Source organism: Anguilla anguilla, chromosome 2 (assembly GCF_013347855.1).
Source record: "Anguilla anguilla isolate fAngAng1 chromosome 2, fAngAng1.pri, whole genome shotgun sequence".
NCBI classification, from domain to species: domain Eukaryota; kingdom Metazoa; phylum Chordata; class Actinopteri; order Anguilliformes; family Anguillidae; genus Anguilla; species Anguilla anguilla.
In genome coordinates, this window is record NC_049202.1 from 16,323,492 (window position 1) to 16,344,574 (window position 21,083).

General features: G+C 38.7%; 1 protein-coding gene across 10 annotated transcripts in view; it reads left to right on the forward strand.

Annotated features, from left to right (window-relative positions):
• Window positions 1–21,083, forward strand: part of LOC118220617 (janus kinase and microtubule-interacting protein 3-like) — a 44,315-nt gene continuing 23,232 nt past the window's right edge. For 3 of the 10 annotated variants that reach the window (XM_035404594.1, XM_035404601.1, XM_035404599.1), the window contains exons 1-3: window positions 20–554; window positions 11,420–11,663; window positions 18,609–19,094. In XM_035404594.1, coding sequence (XP_035260485.1) covers window positions 11,529–11,663; window positions 18,609–19,094 — 621 coding nt within the window. In that variant the 5' untranslated portion in view covers window positions 20–554; window positions 11,420–11,528. Of the gene's footprint in view, window positions 555–11,419; window positions 11,664–18,608; window positions 19,095–21,083 lie in introns of all 10 variants that reach the window. The other 7 variants (XM_035404591.1, XM_035404600.1, XM_035404595.1 and 4 more) reach the window with 5 other exon arrangements.

Here is a 21,083-nt window from a genome sequence, read left to right on the forward strand (position 1 = left end):
CGCGTGTGTGTGTGCGTGTGCGTGCGTCTGCGCGTGCGCGCATGTGTGCGCGCGCTCCGCTTCCGCCCCTCTGCCTCCGCTCCGCTCCTCTCCTCTCCTGCCCGGATCATTTCTGCACTTTAAGGGGGGGTGTGTGTGTACATGGTAAGCACATAATCCTGCCTACTTGATTATTTAAACGCTTCCATGAGTTGAATCCTTTTTTTCCCGTTGCCTTTTCTTCATCTTTTAAAAAAAAAAAAATATATATATATATTTCTTTTTTTTTTTTGATGAATCATTACCCGGTGCCTCCGTTACTGAGGATTCTAGTACACAGAGCTGGATTGTGCGCAGATTTTTTACCTTTTTTTTTTTTTTTTTTTTCATCGGCCTTTGCAATATGATCAGTACGCTGAATGGTGAAATGTCTGCATGTACAGAGAAGCGCAGACACATACATTTTAGGATGTGCGCTGCAGCCGACAGCAAATGGTTCTCCTCCGGATGTTAGGACAGCTACCCAGCTAAAGAGAGCAGACAGCCCTTGAGCCTAACTGGATCATGGATTTAAGGTTGGTCTCAGGTTGTCACCGTTTCATTTCTTAGGGGAAAAGAAAAACGATAAAAATAAATTTAATAGCTGCATGTGTGCACATGTGATAGTAATCACATTTGATTCCTTAGTCTGTTTTGGTTTTGCATGTTATGATGCCTGCCCTGTAAATACTTGATCCTGATTCAGGCCTTGTTGTTCGGTAAACCTGTCTATACAACCTGCAGCTACAGCTAGGGCAACACAAATAAAAATAAGAGGGGAATTATAATATTTGCCACTAGTTGTCTTGCAGAAACTGTGCAGGCACTTGATGTGTGTGATTGTCATTTGTCTCTGCATGGGAAAGGGCATTGATAATTTCATATGCTGTTGACACGATACACAGAACACATAAACAGTAAAGGAACATTTCTCATTATGTTATGCACATGATATGCATGCATGTGTAACATTCCAGGCTGTGGAAATGAAACACGTTGTCCTGTCACTCGCGTTCAGCTCTCGTAGAAGCACATTGGGGGTTTTGCCCTGGAGGCAAGCAGAGGGTTAAAATTGAACCTTTTGCATTCTGAAATTTCAACTTGAACCAAGCTATAGTGGACCTGGTTGCCAGAGTAAGGTATGTCATCTTGTACAGAATCTTGTGAACAATGCCTTGTGAAGACCAGGCCATTATTATGACATTGAAGTCAGTTTTCCTAACAGAGGGTATTGAAAGGTCCTTTTTTAACGCTTTTTTTTTTTTTGTAATGCCAAAGCTTACCTGGTACACGGAAATAAAGTCACCTAAGGTTGCACAAACATTTGTACAGGCATATTTTTCTGCATTCGAAGTATCCATGTTTGCACCTTCGGTGTCAAGTATTTATAGCAAAATAGATAAAAACAGAGAAGACATAAATTTCTATATAGAGCAGCGATATCTCTGTTGTTTTATGAGCAGTGGATTCTGATCACTATTAATAATGTTCATGACAGCTTTTAGTAGGCTGTGCAGCTGTGGATATATATACATGGATTTATATATATACAGTATATATTGCAACATAGCATGCATGGGCAAGTGACACGGCTATTACAATGCAACACCCAAGGTCTCAGGTCACTGTATGCAGTGGGTGAAAGGGATTTTGGATTGTAGCCATTTGTGCTTAGGCTGATTAGCTCCCCAGAATCAATAATTCTTCACAAAACTCACCCTTTTTCAAAGAACTGTACTGAAAAAAACATGAAAAGAAGTCTACACAGTAAGATTGCTGTGTTGGGTCCATCACATTTAGGTTACTGACCTTTCAGCTTATATGCAAATGTGTATCATGACTGAAACTCTGGAATTTAATTATTTTTTGTTTAACACTGTATGTCAAATGATTAGCTGAGTATTAAAGGTTTTCCACGTGTAGAAGGATAATTCTGTCTATCATGATTAGCCTAAATGTATTCAATATTCCATCATGTGTGTCATTTTGGGATTACTGTAGTAAAGCTGTATTTAAGGCTTATGTCTAGAATAATGGGCCTGGGAATGCCAAGTGTAAAAAATGGAGGGAAATAATGGCTTTGATGTGACAGGAAATATACTATGTTTGTTCCTGGGGGTAACTAGTCATTCATAATCAATTTAATACAGTTTATACACCGTAGGAATTCATAGATGTTCAATAAGTGCTCTTGATCAAAATTTCATGATCACACCTTCAGTACAGCAATGTTATTTTATACATATTAGTTGATATTGTTGCTCATGTTCCGAATGCGTGCTTTTTGATATTTGTCACTTTGTTGTATTTTTATTGGTATTTTTGACACTGAATCCCTCAAACAAAATGGGAGAATATCTATTTCTGAAGTCATAAAAATGGCTTTTAGTTTCATCTCCTTTTAAGATTTTAAAATGTCAACATCATAACAAAGGAATCCACATTTTCAAAATGGAGGGCGTTATGACCAATAATTCAATTCTTGCATTGTTGTTTTAAAAAAAAAAAACATTGTCGGAATCAAATTCCAAATCTTTTCACGAAGCAGCAATTTAGTTAGCAATTTAGCCATACAGCTGCTTCTTGGCAGCTTTGGATCTTTCCCATCCTGGGTACATTACCCTTTACTTAGACTTGATATGCACTTAAAAATCACATCTTTGCAGATCTGATGAGAGTATCAGCTCTCCTCTTCAAGTAGACATTAGCGCATAAGGCCTAGAAATGTAAATTGAATCATAATTGAGATTTTCCACCTGTTCTAAGAGCCGTTCCTGAAACCTCTTAGCCACAACATTTTCATAACTTTGGATGTGATGTGAGGTCACTGAGCAGCCCAGACAGACTCATCGCCAGTGCTCTGTCTTAGGGGCGGGGCTTGGGATTAAGTGTAATGGGCGCGCACAATGAAATTTCAAGTTTTTGTATATAGTTTTGTGGTATTATTGTTTTGTATATATTATGCAGCACTGGAAGGGGGTGGGGGGGGGGGGGGGTGAGTGGTTGGGAGAGATAGTGATTGTGGACCCAGGGGGATGGGGGGTGGGCGGGTGGTGGAATTGTGTCTTTGCGGTTTCATATGAAAATGATCACATATATTCCTTTGGGGAGGCACAGCATTCTGACTGAGCCCAGATGGTATTGGACGGTATTTCTTTTAGCTCGCAAGGTGATGTCCAAAATTTATTTATGCAGGGTTAATTAAACAGAGAAATATAAGAAATTGATTAGTTTATCCTTTAAAATAAATAGTGGTGTTATTTTTATCTCATCTAGCATCATGTATTAATGTCAGAAAGGAATGAGAAATATGACGAAAAAGAAGCTTATACGTGTTAGATTTGAGGAAATTATTATATTGCAGTTAACGCTGAATGAGCCTTTAGAGTTCCGCTGTCTGCTCATGAATTGCTGGTGTTTTAATCTTAACAAACGGTGCACATTTAGCCTGAGAATAAAACTGTATTAATTAAAAACTTTGTAATGAGATATACAGTAAATGTCATGGTTTGCTTGCGTTGCATTTTTGAGCTATGGTTTGATGACCATTAAAGCTCCACGCCACTAAAACACTGTACTTCTGTTCTAGTTGCACTGCCTTGTCATTTGTATTCATTACTAAATCATGGTGAATTCCTAATGCAGCATTAATAACGTTCCTATGTGAAGCATGTATTCTTCCTGTGTGAACACACACAAACACACACACACCCTCATCTTTCAGCTCACTGACTCATACAAGATCACAGTATATCATATTTACTATAAAGCTTATTATTTATAGCCCATGTTGCTGCATCTGCTTCATGTTGTACCTTGATAAGAAGTTATTTGACATTTTTTGTATCAGAATGTAGCAGTAGTTGTTTGTATATTTGAGTTTGTATATTTGGATAAAAGCGTCTGCCAAATAAATGTAATGTAATGTAATGTATATTTCAGTGCTTCATGAGGAAAATCACTGGGATGGACTGAAGAGCCCTTGAACTTCTAATGGTGTCATGATTAGGCGTACAGCTGTTGTGCCTGTCCATTTTCAATTCTACATCGACGCGCACATTGACAGTTTTTTCTACACTGTAAAACACAAAAGCTGCTTTAGTTCAAACTCCTATAATTTTATTTAATGTGCCAGCTTTGAGTTTCTGCCAAGATCAATAGTTCAGGTACAGAGTGTGATATGCCTTTAGTGTATACAGATAATTAGTCGACGGTAATATTTTGTTTTTCTTGGTGTATTATGTGTTAAATAAACACTGTTAATGCAGTACTTAAACAAGCATGGTTTAAATGGGGTTTTACTTGGCTTGTCATAACATTGTTCTTCTTTCTTAATTGAAAGTGACATTGATTGAAATGAAATGTTTGTTTGGTGCCCTTTCAGAACTGGAAAAACGAATGATCTGTTCATATTTCAAAGTTCAAATGTTTTGCTTCTGGCTTTTAACTGTCAATGTAATAAAGTAAACACAATGACTACATGCTATTTACTTCAGTTACAATCCATGGTGAAAACTGTAGCCTTTGATTACAGATTGCAGATATATAATGACAGATTTCATCAAGGTGCAACAGCAAGTATTGCATAAAACATTCACTTGTACAAGTCGGACCTCTCTCTCCAATGTGGTAGAATGTCACCCTACACTAAGCCACGTTGTACTTTGCTTATAAACCAATGGTTCTTTATTTGATAAATTACCAGTAGGAATCCAGTTGGAGGTAGGGATTTAATGCCAGCACATTCTTTCATGGTGCTTTGGTAAATTATCACAGTAGTCACATTTATTTTGTGCCAGCAAGTAGCAACCATATAATTTTTGTGTCTAGCCCAAAAAGCTGGTACAATTACTTAGCTTTCTAAGAATTAATAATGTTGGCTACTATTTAATCAATTGAGACTTGCCACTGATCTGCTGTGTAACCTTTGTTCATGGCCACAACAACAGTGTGCAATGGTTTTCATGCAAACTTCATTGACTCAGAAACAATACAAAACTCAGTTAGCAGTATCTTATAATGTGTTTATATTTTCACCAGCTTTTCCACTAGAAAAACACTGATAAACGCATCACATGTTCCTACCTTACACAAAATGAAGGGTATGTGATCAAAATAACAGCATTCGCTCGGAATTTGCTGAATAATGTTTTGATTATTGAACATTAACATTAATTCCGTAGGCCAGGTATTGTAGATGGATCGAACTTCTCTCATATCACATTGACAGGCAACCAAGAACATCTCTATTTCAAACCATTTTCAAATAAAGACACTCTAATCAGATTACAGGAAACCTAGACCTGAAAAGTTAAAGTTTTACAAATACTATCAGAGATTGGGCATATGGAGTTGATAGAAAATACATGTTAAAAGTGATCATCTCCACAGTGCATTCTTGAATTTGGAGCAGATGGTGAGCAAATGAGATGGAGAACGCTCAGCTCATGCAAATTTGTGTAAGAAATATTCATATTTTCACCAAGAGAAAATGGCTTAGATGTTCATTTGCTTATCCAAGAGATTGTCCCATAAATGCATTGATTTATTATTATTATTATTATTGTTGTTATTATTATTATTATTATTATTGTTGTTGTTGTTATTATTATTATTATTATTATTATTATTAATGTTGATATTTTTTTATTTTTTATTATTAATATATTTATTTAGTAAATTATACAAAATCCCAAAAGGCCATTACTTTCATATGGGTAATTAAACACTTCACCATGTAACTGGATGTCATTGTATTTGATTGCAATCCCTGGTGCATGTTGTAGCACTGCTGAATGCTATTCATTCAGAATTCTACGGTAGGTGCTTCAGTAAACCTCAAGACAAAAAGAGCTGCAGTACCATGGACAGTGTCTGCCTAACTCACAGGCTGCATTTCATTGCTAATAATGGGTGCTGCTGCCTATTGCTTCATACATGGTTTTGACGACAGTGTAGCGTAGTGAGTAAGGAAATGGGCTTGTAACCAAAAGGTCATAGGTTCGATTCCTGGGTAGGAACTGACGTTGTACCCTTGAGCAAGGTACTTAACCTGAATTGCTTCAGTACATATCCAGCTGTATAAATGGATACAATGTAAAATGCTATGTAAAACTTGTGTGAGTCGCTCTGGATAAGAGTGTCTGCTGAATGCCTGTAATGTATGAAGGCCCAGTTCCCAGGTCTATTGGTGGAGGGCTTTCGTAGATTTCACACAGGGTATGTTATCCTGTTTTACGATATCTTGATTTATTTTATGTCTTCTACAGTACATTGGCTATACAGAGACAATGTGTTGGTCTTTAGTTTGGAATTCCTTTGCTAAAGTTCAATGTATTAACATGTACTTTGATTTGTTTGTGCTACCTGGCAGCTTAATTGGGCTATTTTATTATTAAACTTAAATAATATATTTATAGCTGCTTGGCCTCAGACTAAACAGTGATGTGGACTGAGAAATTCTGCGATTGCTTCCACAGTATCTCTTACCATATAAAAGTGTTCTCATGTAATCAAAGATAGCATAAAGAACTTTCCTCCATCGGCTGGTAAAGGTTTTTTTTTTTCTTTTAGGGGAAGGGTGAAATGCAATTTAAAGCACTTGACCAATTGGATGGATTTTTTCCTTTTCCTTTTTTTTCTTTTTTTTTTTTGAGAAATGTGGTCCTGGAAGTCAGTGATGGATCTTTTGGATTTTTTTTTTTTTTTTTCATCAAGCGGGCCTTTTAGGACATTATTCATGTTGTTGATATACTGCATATGTCTCCAGATATGAAATGGATATATGGATTTTAAGATGAGTGGCTCCCTGCGTTAGCAGTATGATATGTGTGCAAGGAGATAGGATGCATGTTTATGGCAGGAAAATACTGAATATGTTTATGTAGGGACTTATCATAAGATTGTTTTCCCAAACATTGCATGCAATAAATATGGGGATAATCAAAGTCCTTTCCATTTATACATCAATATCATTTTCATTTTAACTGTTTTCCAATGTTGAGCTGACAGTTGAAAACTAATCAGTTATTCTGTGTATTATATTTAAGTGATAAAATAGCTGCAAATAAAATAATTAGTTCAATTATTTGGCGGGCCAGCAAAACCTTGGCTGGGGGCGACATAGCTCAGGAGGTAAGACCGATTGTCTGGTAGTCGGAGGGTTGCCGATTCAAACCCCGCCCTGGGCATATCGAAGTGTCTTTGAGCAAGACACCTAACTCCTAACCCCTAACTGCTCTGGCGAATGAGAGGCATTAATTGTAAAGCGCTTTGGATAAAAGCGCTATATCAATGCAGTCCATTTACCAATTATATCAGTAGCAGAATCTCATAGCAGTGTTAAATAAGATCACGTTCAATAGAATGGCATGAATGTATAATCCATTTAATTAATATTTATCTACATTTCATTTCTTGTGTCATCATATAGTGATGGAATATGTCCCCTCCCTCTCTCTGCTACCTCATCTCTCTCGCTCTCTCTCTTCTCTGTGAGTGTGTGTGTGTGTTGATGAATGCAAACCCTGTGACCCTTTGTTTAAAGAGCTGGCTTTTTGGAGAGTGGATGAGTGAACAGAGCTATTAAAGTGCAACACAATAGTATCTAAATTATAAAAGTTAGTGCAGTTCATTGAAAACCAGAACATTGACATGGTCCCTTCTAGTTTTCCATGTGGCAAACACAATTACCTTAATGATTTGAAAACCTATTATTGTGATGCAAATCTGTTGTGGTTGGGAGCCTTATTTGTGATGATCACCCATTTTTTACTTGTGTTGAGTACTGCACATCTTCATTCATGTGCAGTTCACATTCTCTAATTTTTCCCATGTTGTCAGAGGTCAGGGTCTGAAAGAAAGTCACATCTGTTATGTGACCAAAATTATGTCTCACCTTTTCTCAGGAGAGTGTTGAGAATATATTACACTTTTCCTTGGAATAATAAGTGTGTCAGGTTTGCTGCACTATTTCAGACTAAACTGCAAGAAAGACTACGATAAGTTGCGATTATTATTTTTTTCCCCTTAAAGTGTTCCTCTCATTTTTTCTTGACCTTTCTTTTATTTATTTGAATGTTTACATCTTGAGAATTCCCTTCCTTTTTCATGACGCATCGGCTGATTAGCAATGACAAAATGCATGGATCTAATCCTTTCCCGAATATTAAATTAACCATAAAAAATTCTACCCTACCAGCCCGCGACGAGCGTATGAATACTTAAATGCGTAGCGCTTAAGCAAAGAAAAAATGACCTCAACCGCTGTGCTCAAATTAATATTTGTTCGGCATTACGGTGTCATGGGGTCATGCATAGTTTGGTCAGGGGGCCTCAGGCGGGGTGTTACCCAGAGAATAACTAGAGAAATCAGACAAATGGTCCCGTGGGGACATGATTGATGGGCAGCCAGGCTGTAGGAACTGATCCAGTGTAGAAAGCAAGCCAGCAGGCCAGGCTTTGGAATCGTGGCCTCCACAGAGAATGGCTCTTTGTAGATACTGCTGTAACACCTGCAGTGGCACCATTGTCAGCACAGTAAAATGCAACTGTGTTTGAGAGCTCTGTGTTTTCAGGTTATTAAGATTAATTAATATACTTGGCATATAAAAGAGATAAGTGCTCTTCTACTCTGTTACTCTTTATTGTTATCTGTATATGGCTAAACTGCATATGGTTTGGAAAGTTCATTCCTCTGTATTTAATTGATGCATTGTTTTTCAATTCCATCATTGTTAATTCATGTATTCTGTTGGATCTTTGATCCAGTAGCTTTTCAATATTACCTGTGACATTTCCAAAAAGTGCACTAAATATAGTCAGCCTTAACTGACCTTGACATTATTATTTTTATTATTTGATGGATATAGAGTGCTTGAGTTAAGTAATTTCATGAAACAAAAAGTGCTCCTGCATATGTGCATTCTATAACATGTACTGTGATGTCATCAACCCTTTGTTTTCAGGGCCTCTGGGACACATGTGGAGGTCAAAGGACTACATTGATGTCCTCATTTTTTTCTTTTTCGAGCATTGTTGTGGTTGGTCTAAACCTGCTTTACATGGCTGAGGCTGCAGCATAACTGAGCAGTGCGTTGTTGTTTTTTGGACAGCATCCAGACATTCTCATTTACCATTCTGACGCCATCCTGTTCTGTTAGAGGGCTGTGGTTCTCAAATCTGTGTCACTGTATTGGATTTCTCAACACACACAGCAAGCAGTACACGCCAGCATTGTGTCCGCTGAATGTTTTATTTAAATGGCCTCTGTGACAAGAACACTGTGGGAAATGGGGGTGGTGCATTAACTTCCTTTTTAGTGTGCTGACTGTAGGCATCCTTGGGTTCTTGTCCTGAATGCATCCCCCAGGCCTCTGATAGGTTAAACAATGAAGGGACCCAAGTGGCTCTGTCAGTAAAGATTGTCATTACAGACAAACAATTTGGGGTGGGGTCAGCCTGGCATCAAGCATCCATGACTGCAATGAAAATTGGCTTTGTCTCACTAGGTACAGAGTAAGTTCAAAGGATATGCTTACCCAAAGGTCTAATTTTCAAATTATTTTAATAAATTTGTATAAGAAAGAATGTGTGAATGTACAAATATACAAGAAGAATGTGTGAAGGACTTAAGGACACTGGAATAAAATATATTACATAAACCATGCAACCCTTCTGAATTTCCTGTCCACATATTCCAGGTGTAAAGAAAAAAAAAACATCACCACAAAAATATATGGAATTTAATGTGTGCACTAGTTGTATCTTCTCTGTGGTGAGTTTATAAAGAGTTTTGCAATGCACAAACGTTTGTCCACAATGCAATAATAACGTATTTTCAAAAAAATAAAAAATAAATAAAAGAATACGGGTAAAATTCTCATTTGTGTTGGCCAGGCTTTCTTGGGTCACTGCTGCATTTGTTGCTCTGAGTTACGTGCCAAGCACCCACAAGCTACAAGCTGTCACCAGTGAGCAATAGGCTTCCTCTCCAGTTGGCACTAGCTCTCATGTAGAACTGTGTGGCTTGTGTCGAAAATATACTGTTGCATTCAAGCATGTACAGTGTATCAAAAGAGAGCACTATATATGTACATGAACCACATGGGTTTGTGCAGTTGTCTGAGCTCAGTCTCTATGTTCAGCCACATTGTCCATATGTACTTCAGTGCTGGTGAGATGATAAAAAATAAAACAAACAAATATCTTCATTTAGCTTTTTTTTTGTTTCACATTTTCGTAATGGTTAACATTTACAGTGGTAAAGAGCCGAGTTCAAGAGGCAGGTTTATCATTGAGAAGTCCATATTATGTTTTCAGATTGATAGCCGAAGAAGTCAGTGCTTCAGACAGGTACTTTCCTCAGAAAATTAAAGTGCTCCTGCAGACACGGGGGAATTAACTCTCGGTGAGATTTTCTGGACTGAGTGCAGCTTCACTGGTTAGCACCACTGAATGCTAATGAAAAGGGGACTACAATAGAGACTGTAGATGTGGAACTTCTCCACTTGACTGTGTTTACAAGTGTAACATGTGTACCTTTCTTGGCCTTTTGAGTGAGAGAAAGAGAGGCTTGTGTTTCACAAGTGACTTTGATTACCTTTTCCTGTGAATACAGTTTTCATTCAGGGAAAAGTGTGGAATTCTGTTACTGTCTTGCTGTATTAGAGAGGACTTGTATTTATCTAGCACAAGGCCGTCAGAGTACAATGTACAAACTGGGTGTTGTTTTGTAGCGCGTAGCAACAACAGCCTTGTTCACATGTCAAAGTGATCCCCAGCCTGTGGTTGATCTCTTTCTTTACATTAAGGATATTATTTTTCACCACTGATATTTTACTTTGTCAGGTCCCTTCCAAATGGGATTTAATAAACGAAACTGGCATGTCCTCTTATAAATCTTATCTTAGAAATCTTACAAATCACATGGTTTTTGAGCCATGTTAAATGCGCCTACTGCAAGTTGCCTTGGCTAAAAGTGTTTGCTGGGTGCTAAAATTGTAAGCTGTAATTCAAGCTGAAGCAAAATAAATGATAATAAGTCCAAAAAGAACTAAAACGCGTTATAGGCACTCATATAGTAATCCAATGAGGAGAGCAGGAAAAGGGTAAATTTAAAAAGCCTTCATTATAATGACTAAATAAACTAAAAAGCCAACATGTTTTGATCAAGAACCGATCTTCATCAGGGCATGCAGTTCTAGGCTGCTCTTATGTTCTAAGAGCACCTACTATATATTTTTTTTTTTGCATACTCTTGTTTACCACAGAGCACCCAGTATATTTTATTCTACTCCCATAAAATAAATGAGTTTGTCTTCTGTGTGCTTTCTTAGCCAGGGGTCACTTTTCCAGCTGTGATGGCTTCCCTAAAACCCTTGTTTTTTATCCATTCCTTCAGGTGGGAGAGAAGATGTAGCTGAGGACAGGAGGAGGAAGAGAAGCCTGACACCTCCCAGCCTCAGGTACCTCCTGTGGGGGCGGGTCGGCCTCGGAAGCACCGCCTCACCATGTCCAAGAGGCCATCCGGGGGCCGAGCCAAGGGGGATCGACCCGACGCTTTAGCCGCCCTGCAGGCAGCCAATGAGGAGCTGAGGGCCAAACTCACAGACATCCAAATAGAACTTCAGCAAGAGAAGAGCAAGGTAATGCCCTCGTCTCTTCCTCTGATCTAACCCCTTTTTGGTTATATGTGCTATGTTTGGTCATATTTGGACAGTGAGATGAATTACAAGTTCAATTTATTAGTGCTAATCTTCCGCAACGGTTGAGCCTTGCCAGAGCGTTCTTTGGGCATTTACTTAAGAAATTTAGGGTGAGGACCTTGTTAAAATGCATAATAGCCATGCCCCATCCAGCTAAAACCCATGTTCCCTAATCACAAATGTACAAATGTACTTTACACAGAATCTCACTGAACAGCATCAAATTTAATCAACATTAATTCTAGCATCAGTTTTTTTTTTTCAATAGAGAAAAACAAAGTGACGTTTGCATGTGTTAAATCTTGCTGAGGAAGCTCTGAGTTGCATAATCAAATCATCGGAGCTCCAGAGATATGAAGGACAATCTGCCCTATCCGCTGCTGCCCGGCTCATTTAAATGTATTTGCCTTTAACTGCTCGTTGTGGCTGAAAAGATCGGATTTATGGGCGCCTTGAACAAGTAAAACAGAGTGAATGCTGGCAAAGAAAGAAATACAGGATCCCATAAAAGAGAAGAAAAACTAGTGGATGGGAAAGTGACATGCCATATATAGTCAGGGAGTGAAAAAAAGAAGATGTAAAGGACAAGTCCCCCAGTAGCTGCATGAGGAGCATGACACTGACATTATTCATATCTCAAGGCCTTGTCAGCGACTAAGCCAACAAAGCAGAGAGAATCTATTAAAATGTACAGCAGCCATCTTGCTTGACCCATACCATGATAGTGTTTCCCGGTGCACACTAGCTTTCAAAATGGTGTCATACTGTGTGTGACTGGGAAAATGCAAATGAAAATTGATTATCTGTAATCTCAGCTTGACAAAAAAAGTAGTAACCACTAACACCACACTACAATGTGTATTTTATTTTATTTTACTGAAATGTAATTCTTAAGAGTTAGGTGCAGGTGAAAAACTGAATCTTCATCAAAAAATATCTTTGGCACATAAATTGGACAATTTCATTTCACCTGACCCATATACCACTGAGATACTTGTTAAAATCAGCTGTGGGTACCACAGTAATAATTGTAATCAATAAAGCCAAGCTGAAAACTCCATCACTGTGCTGAAGTCCATGGTTGGAGCAGTATGGATTGTCAGTAGACACAGCTGCCAAAATAATCGGTATCTTTCTTAGCCCTGGTTCAATGTTGCTTTACCCCCTGAGTGATGGCAGCGGGGGGTAATGTGTCAGTCGTATTGAAGGGATGGCTGTCAGTGGCAGTGGAACTGGGGGGTGGGGCCTTTCAGATCAATTGACAGAATGTAGTGCAATGGTATTTGCAGTTAGAACGGGGAGACTGCTGTAATCTTTCTACTCAACATCCCAACTTGCTTCCCATTAAGGTTCAGTACAGCCTTGTAATATAGATGTTGGATTTGCTGAAGTACATCATGTGGTACATGTGGTGCTTTCAGTCCAAAGTTATCAAATTTCATCTGGTGCAAAAACCTACATAGACATGGCACACAGAATGTACTTGATAGCCCTGTGGTAATTATTTTGATTTGAAGATATATATACAGTGCTTCATTATGTTCCAGTTGGTTGCAGTATTATGTGCCAGAGGTAAAACTGAGAGTCATTTATTTCAGAGACATTCTGAGATTCTGAAATGGAGAGGAATATCAAATAGGGAAGTATATCATTCAGTTTCAAAGACACCCACTGGTTGTCAGTACTGGGAAAGAAGCAAACATGCATAGTGTGTAGTTGTTGGAGCCTTATGATTATTTTAGGTGGCATACCTGTGTGATTTGTTATTGTGTTATAATATTATGATTAATGTATTATTATTATTGCGGGTTGCATGTTTGCTGTTTTATGTTAAAAAAAAAAATAGCATACTTACCTGGCATATCTAAATACTTCTACTGTGCATAACGGTCACTGCACATCACCAAACCGGAACTAGGGATTAAGGCATGGTAGACTAATTAGACTAATTATGTGTTCCAGCTAGTATAAGTAAATGGTGTTCACCGCAGTGTGTGGCTGTTCATTGAAATGTATGTTTTTGGTTTCATTTACTTGGCCACCATTAGTTACTTTTATATTTGATTATTATCTAAAGGTCTCGAGCCATGGCAGTAGATGTGTTTATCATAATCATGAGGTCTTGTTTATAATAGGTTTTGAAGAGCGTTAGAACTGACAATTCCTAAGACCTGACTGAGGGCTGCTAACTAAATACTGGATCAGTATTTAGTATTTGTTGTGAACTGGGCACTAGAGTGTATCCGTGTATATAACTGATTGCACCGCACCTGGAGTATGGCATATAAATGCTATATTTCTATGGCTAAAACATTCATTCTAGCTAAATGGGATTTGCAAGCTTTTGTAGGTCTGTATTCCATAAGCAGTGTGACTGTATTTCCATGCAGTTTGCTGGACTTCGATTAAACTTTTCACCACAGGTGTGCATCCTTCAGATCCTTCACCTTTTTTTCATATTTTGGTCAGATTGCATTTATGCTTAATTGTGTTGCTATCATATATTAAATCACACAAAATTGCTGACCATTTCATGAAGATAAGAGTATGGGATTCTGTGCTATCTGTAAAACAGTCAAATAGAATTTTATTTGCATAAATGTTACACGATTCTTTTAGCAAGAAGTCTTTATTCAGGGTGACTTATATATATGTATAGCTTATATAACTTATGTATAGCATATTACCAAGTCCAGGTGCCTTGTGCTCAGGTGGGTGTGTATAATGGTAAGTAAGGTTAAATAACATTTTCAGGAGTCTTGTCCCACTTAGGATAATAATTTCCATCATTTAACAGCCACTCTAAAAATGGTGCTGTAATGAAAATGGGAAAATCTGGTCAGAAGATGGCTAGGTAAAGAGACACCTGTTCAGTCATCCTTAATAGATCATACTGGCTGAGCTATCGTACAGGCCCCTGTGAATTGTGACCGCTCTACCGTTTAACGACCGTGACTAACCAAAGCATTGGAGGTGATGGTGAATCTCTTTTTTCCTCGCATGAGCAGAAGGGGGGGGGGGGGGGTCTCTGTGTGGCACATGAGGTGTGACAGGTGCCTCAACTGGTTTCCTCCTGAGGGCAAAACTCTGCATTCTGCCCACGCTGTCTGCCCATTCTCCAGCACTCCTTGTGAGCCCTCATCACTGACTCCGATCGATAGCACCGGCCCGGCGAAGACAAACTCGCAGAGCATTCTCTGAATAATAATGCCACTCCACTTAAAATACCAGCAGTTGCCTCAAACCTCTCTTGCTCCCATGGGCCAATGGGAGCATTTCACAGCGATGTCATATCCACAAGGCCACTCTTCAGAGTTAGGTTAATTTAGGAGACACTGGTTCTACATGCCCTATGTCACATTATTGTGTAATGAATACATAAATGCATTGGCCTGGATACAGTCAGCATTTTCCTTAAATTTGTCTCACTAATAAAACCATGTGTGAGTGAAAGAGAATGGAGAGCTACCATGAAAATTGACACTGTGCATTTTAATGTTGTGAAACATATTAATAACATGTTATGTAGTGTAATGATCTGAGGCATACTGGCACGTAGTAGCCTACATACTTTATTTCATGATGTTTTACAATATAGGATGCATTGTCCACCTCTGTGTATATAAGCAGAAACTCATGATTACCCTATGTAGTTGGAGTGTGCTGTAGTGAAGAATGGAGTAATGCTTGAGCCTGTATATTTACTCGTGGTTATAAGCCTTGTTATTCCCCTCTTAAACCACCTCAAAGACTGTATAAAAAACTAAGAATTCCTCTCGATGATAAACTATGGTTTTTGGTATGGAAAAGTTGCTGAATGATTATCTGTTCATTCCGACAAATCAATAGAGAAGCCCTGCATCTCTACACTAGTTCCCGTAGCACTAACAGCATTCAGCATTCAAAATATTTCAATATTTGCTGTTTCCTGTCTGCAGCCAAGGATGTCTTGATTTGTGCCCAGTGACAGAACATTTTGTTGTGTAGTGTGTTTTGTTGACATGCAAGGCTTCAAACACAGCAGTTGATATACATTTTCAGAGAGCTATGGGATATTTTAATCTTCAGCAAGAGAGCAGGAATTGATATTTCGGTGGACATCTTACCCAGGGGCCTCTAGATTTTCATATCCAACTCACAAAAAAGGCCGTGACTTTAAAAATGACTGTAGCGGTGGTGAGTGAGTCTGCTTTTAGCAAAGGTTATGTTACCCAGGAAATTGCAATCGCCTTGAGATGTAACGGCCACACTTTCCCTCTGATCTTGGGTGAGCTGGAATTGAACCTTTCCTATAGCCTGCTGGTATTGAGGTTAGAGCTCAGAACATTGTTTTTGATAAATGCTTTGTACCATATTGAGTTTCATTCAGTTTTCACACTGGTCTGTCTTTTGTTCCAGTATAGCATTAAGTGACAAAGGTTAATGCTGAGAAGTAAATGTCATGTATTGATGTTTACTGAGTATTACATTGCTTTCTATTTCCAGGACTGTAAAATAGCAAGTTTGAGTCATCTTTGTCGTAAACATAACCATCTAGTATTCTGATATGAATAAGGAATGGTCAGTTTTCACTCCTATTAACTGCCATTTCTTCCCATGTTAACTGAATATTTCCTCCATACAGTATTAATTGTGGTTAAGAGACTAATTACCTGGATTTCTTTCTATTCGCTTGAAGCTGCTATACTGTGGATGTATGTAATTCCAGTCTAATGTCTTGCTGTTCTTTTGACTGGAGAAACATCAATGGATTTTTGCATGGAACATATTTTTTCAAACTTTTATATGCATTATAGTCATTTGATAACTATGAAATTGACATGTCTGCAGATGCAATGGTGCGCCTTTTCTTTCTCTACTAAGAAAGTTGCATTAATATCATCTTGTCTTTTCACAACAATTCTGTATGATTAATGTCATAACAGATAAGACATAAAATATTTTATAGCCTGGTTGTCTTATATGTCACTGTGATGAAATGCATACAATAATTTAAGCCACTAAAATGGTGCATGTCCCTACTCTAAGCTTTCCTAACACATGCAAAAGAGCATCCGTGCTCAACAAACATACCCTGGGTAAATAAAGGTTAAATATTGTTTTTTTAAAAACATGAAGACAAAAACAGATATTTGGTGATTTCTGGACTGCAGTAATGAGGACAGTGCCAATTGTGAGATGTTCAGGATTAATGGCGCCTTTTAAACACTGTTTGGGGATACATCATGAAAAAGACAAACTGTGATGTGATTAATGGTAAATGTGAGGTAGGGATCATAATGTTATAATGAGCAGTGACTAGGAACAAGTCATCTCAGGGTCGACAGACTCTCGCTAGCCCTGCGGTTAAATTCAATAAAGCCATTGTATTTTCCAGTGTCAGCCTCTCTGTCTCCAGCTAGTATGGCTACAGATCTCTGTTGTTTGACGAGAATGAACGGTGCACAGTACGTATGACACAAAACGAAAATGTATGGATCTAAGTAAGATGTGTGTAAGATGCATCACAAACTCAGCAGTTTGTTTTTTTTTTTTTCCCCTTTGTTGAAACTGGATCAGAAGCTCCCATGCATTGTCTTATATTATGTGGTGCAGTAGTAATTTGGAAATGTTCAGTTTAGGCAATTAGTGATATTCAGTGAAATTATGACTTTGGTAATTACTTGATTAATATACTTGTACTGTTTACTATTCTTTACTTAGAAAAAACATTTTACATTTTTGGTGTTTTTTTGTCTGTTTCATTTTTGTTTTCATTGATTTCCACAGCAGACAAAAGCAATGCCTTTTGAGAAGTGAAACAAATATCTTGTTTAAAATGCATTGCAGGTAGATTGAATAGAGGCTTTCTGTAGCACAGCAGGTTTCTCATCCTGTAGAAGCAGAGCGTTTTTCTAACCAAGATACTGTTGCCTTTGTGAACTACTCCACAGAGACATGCTCTAACAGAACTCAAGTACATTGCTCTTAAGCATTCAGGCTGATATTTTCCATACTTTATGGGATTACAATATTTCCACATTTTCACCCTCCACATTATTTAATTTCACAATAGCAGTTTTATATGCTGAGACTATGTGCATTTTGTTCAAAATCTGTCTTATGTTTCATCATCCTTCATAGATGACATCTGTGTCAAACAACAATACTTTGAAATTCAGTATTTCCAGGTTTGCAAAGGGTATTACAGTTAATTTGGTGTAATAGTCAAAATCTTCCACCTATCTGAGTAGAACCATAATTACAGAGAGTGTGTCAGAATGTGTGCTACTTTTGCCTGAGCTATTTTTAGTTCTTCTGTCCCTCTGGGTCCTGCAGCCATGCAGGGAGCAGATTGGCTCGCGCCTTGTTGTCACATTAACAGTTGTCCTGCTCTGAGTCGCCCTCCGGCATAAACGTTGGTTGTTATTGTAATGGCGCAAAGAGCACTCGATACCCTTGAATATACTTCACCAGACTGACGACAGCCAGCGTTACTGTTGCGCTGTCATTATTATCGGATTTGACAAGAATTTGGCCTGAATTCCAGCGCATCTCAGACTGCTTGTGTGTGACATATCCCCCAACAAAAAAATAATTAAATAAATACGATATACAGTACGTATAAGATACCGGATAGTAAATAAAACATGAGTATGCATGCAATGGAGAGAAGAGAGGCAGTGAGGGCTGCATTCCAAAAACTGAGTCATCAGGGACTGGTGGGCATGGAAGGAAGTGACAGTCTGTAATGAAACTGAAACGTTATTTGATTTGAAGTGACTTGATTTGATTTGATTAGGAGGGCGTGGGCGGGGCCGTTGAGCATTGAGACCACGCCGCGATTGAGACCTTTCCCCTGCTCTTGCCCCCCCCCCCACCACCCCCCCCTACCCCACCCCGCAGATCAGCAAGCTCGAGCGGGAGAAGTCGCAGGAGCTGAGGCACGAGCAGCACAAGTCGACGGTGGTGGTGACGGAGCTGAAGGCCAAGCTCCACGAGGAGAAGATGAAGGAGGTGCACTGCGTCCGCGAGACGCTCCTGCGGCAGCACGAGTCCGAGCTGCTGCGGGTCATCAAAATCAAGGACAACGAGATCCAGCGGCTCCAGGCGCTGGTCAACGTCCTCCGCGACGGCTCCGCCGACAAGGTCAAGACGGCGCTCTTCGCCGAGGCCAAGGAGGAGGCCCGGCGCGGGTTTGAGACGGAGAAGACCCGCATGCAGCAGGAGATCTACGAGCTGAAGGGCGTCAAGCGGCAAATGGAGGAGGCCCTGACCCTGGCGGTGCAGGCCGACAAGATCAAGGCGGCCGAGATCCGCAGCGTCAACCACTTGCACCAGGAGGAGATCAACCGCATCAAGAAGGAGTGCGAGAGGGAGATCCGCAGGCTGGTATGTGTCTCCTTTCTGTACTTCTGTAATATTTTGTAATTTGCTGCTCATTTTAATTGTGTTCATTACTGTGCTACGTACATATATACATACAGCACGCGTTTATGTACATATGTGTGTTGGGGTCATTACTGAACATCTGTACTTGCATCTTACTTGTATATTGAGATGCAATTAAATTATTGTGTGAGAGGTCTACAGTCTGATATGCGAACATTATCGAGCTTGTCCGACTTATTTATATTACAGCATTCCATTTTTTTCCGCCATTGTCAGTTGTGTTGTAAATTGAGCTGTATGTTAATCTGGGGTCATTAGAGAAAATCTATATCTCGTGTCATTCTAGTATGATGAATTTAAAATGAATCGACGTGAACTGGATTTCTGAGGCCACCTTCTCGTGTCACTGGACAGCGTTAGTCTCACTGTATGGGGCGTGTCGCCATATCAACAGAACGTGCAGACTAAGTGAGCCGTCTGCGATTGTGACATATTACAGTGTGTGAAAATCCAATGCAAGGCAGTCTCAAAGGTTTCAGGTTTCACTCAATGGAGAATTGACAGTTTCCAAGCTTACACAAATCTTTTTTAAGTAGAAATGAGACCCATATATACATTAGCCATTGCTAAAAAATCTCAAAGAGTCGTTAACTAAAGACTACAATACATATTTCATGGGTACAATGGACCGCAATAATGTTTTCTTCCTTATAGACACTGGGAACTTGATGGCCTCCTAATTGCATCTACAGTTCATTAAACATCCATTACAGCAGTTAGACGGTGATACAAGGCTTCTCAGGTTCTTAGCTGTCAAAATCCATTAAAATGATCAATAGGAACTACGTTGGGCCTTGAGGTTCATTTGAGCAAACATTCATTATGGGATGATGTCCACTAACATGCCAAATGGAGGTGATTACATGAATGCAATATAATAAGTTTATTGCACGTGTCTGAACATTCAGATTTCATTATACCCATGAAAGTGTTCAATGAAATGCTGGATATAGTTAGCCTATGGGGTCTATTAAAAGGCATATTCTTTCTCACCAGCCTAGACCTACTACCTACTGCCTGTGAGAGACAGAATCCCAGATATTTTCATGTCCCCCATCTCACTTCCTTCCTTCCTTCCTTCTTTCTTTCCTTCCTCCCATCCTTCCTACCTTCTGTCCTTCCTTTTTTCCATCCTTCCTTCCTTAATTCACAAATAAAACACAATTCTCTCTCTCTCTTTCTCTCTCTTTCTCTTTTTCTTGTTACCTTGCCACTGTGATTCATCATCTATCCTCACAAAAAGTTGAATTAATATTAGTTGTTTATTGTCATATGTGCCGGGGCAGCAAAATACCTGAATTAACAAGAGCCATATCATTATCTGGGTAACAGAATTATGATCTTATTGATCTGACTAATGTTCACTTTTATGTTTGTTCATAAAATTTTCTTTTAAAATGGCCACCTTGTTTTATGTTCATTACCTTGCTGTAAGAGCTAGCTGCCTAATAGCCTGATATGGGAACTTCTCAATTCTCATGATGCTCTCTGCTGAAGGGCATAAATAGAAGAGCCTCTTTGAGATGCATCTCTTCTCTGGGGCATGAATGCCTGCATTTAATAAAATGTAGTGCTGAGCATGACTAAAGCCTGAATGATCTGGAGACTATTGAAGTACTGTATACATCTGCTCAGAAAGCCTTGATGTATTATAGTGCATTTCACAAAAAAAAATGTATTCAATAAACAAAATAATAATAATAATAATAATAATAATCATCATCATCATCATCGTCATCATTGTTTGGACAGTGGCAATGCCATGAGAAATCTTGTTCAAATTCCTGTAATTCCTCAAATTCAAGTAACTGTAATTAGATGCTGTTTCATATCATAGTAATTATAATTATGCATTTATTCTATTTCTTTCTTTTTTTATTAATAGCATAGTTGTATCATTTACTGCCAATATTCAAAAAGATTCTACCA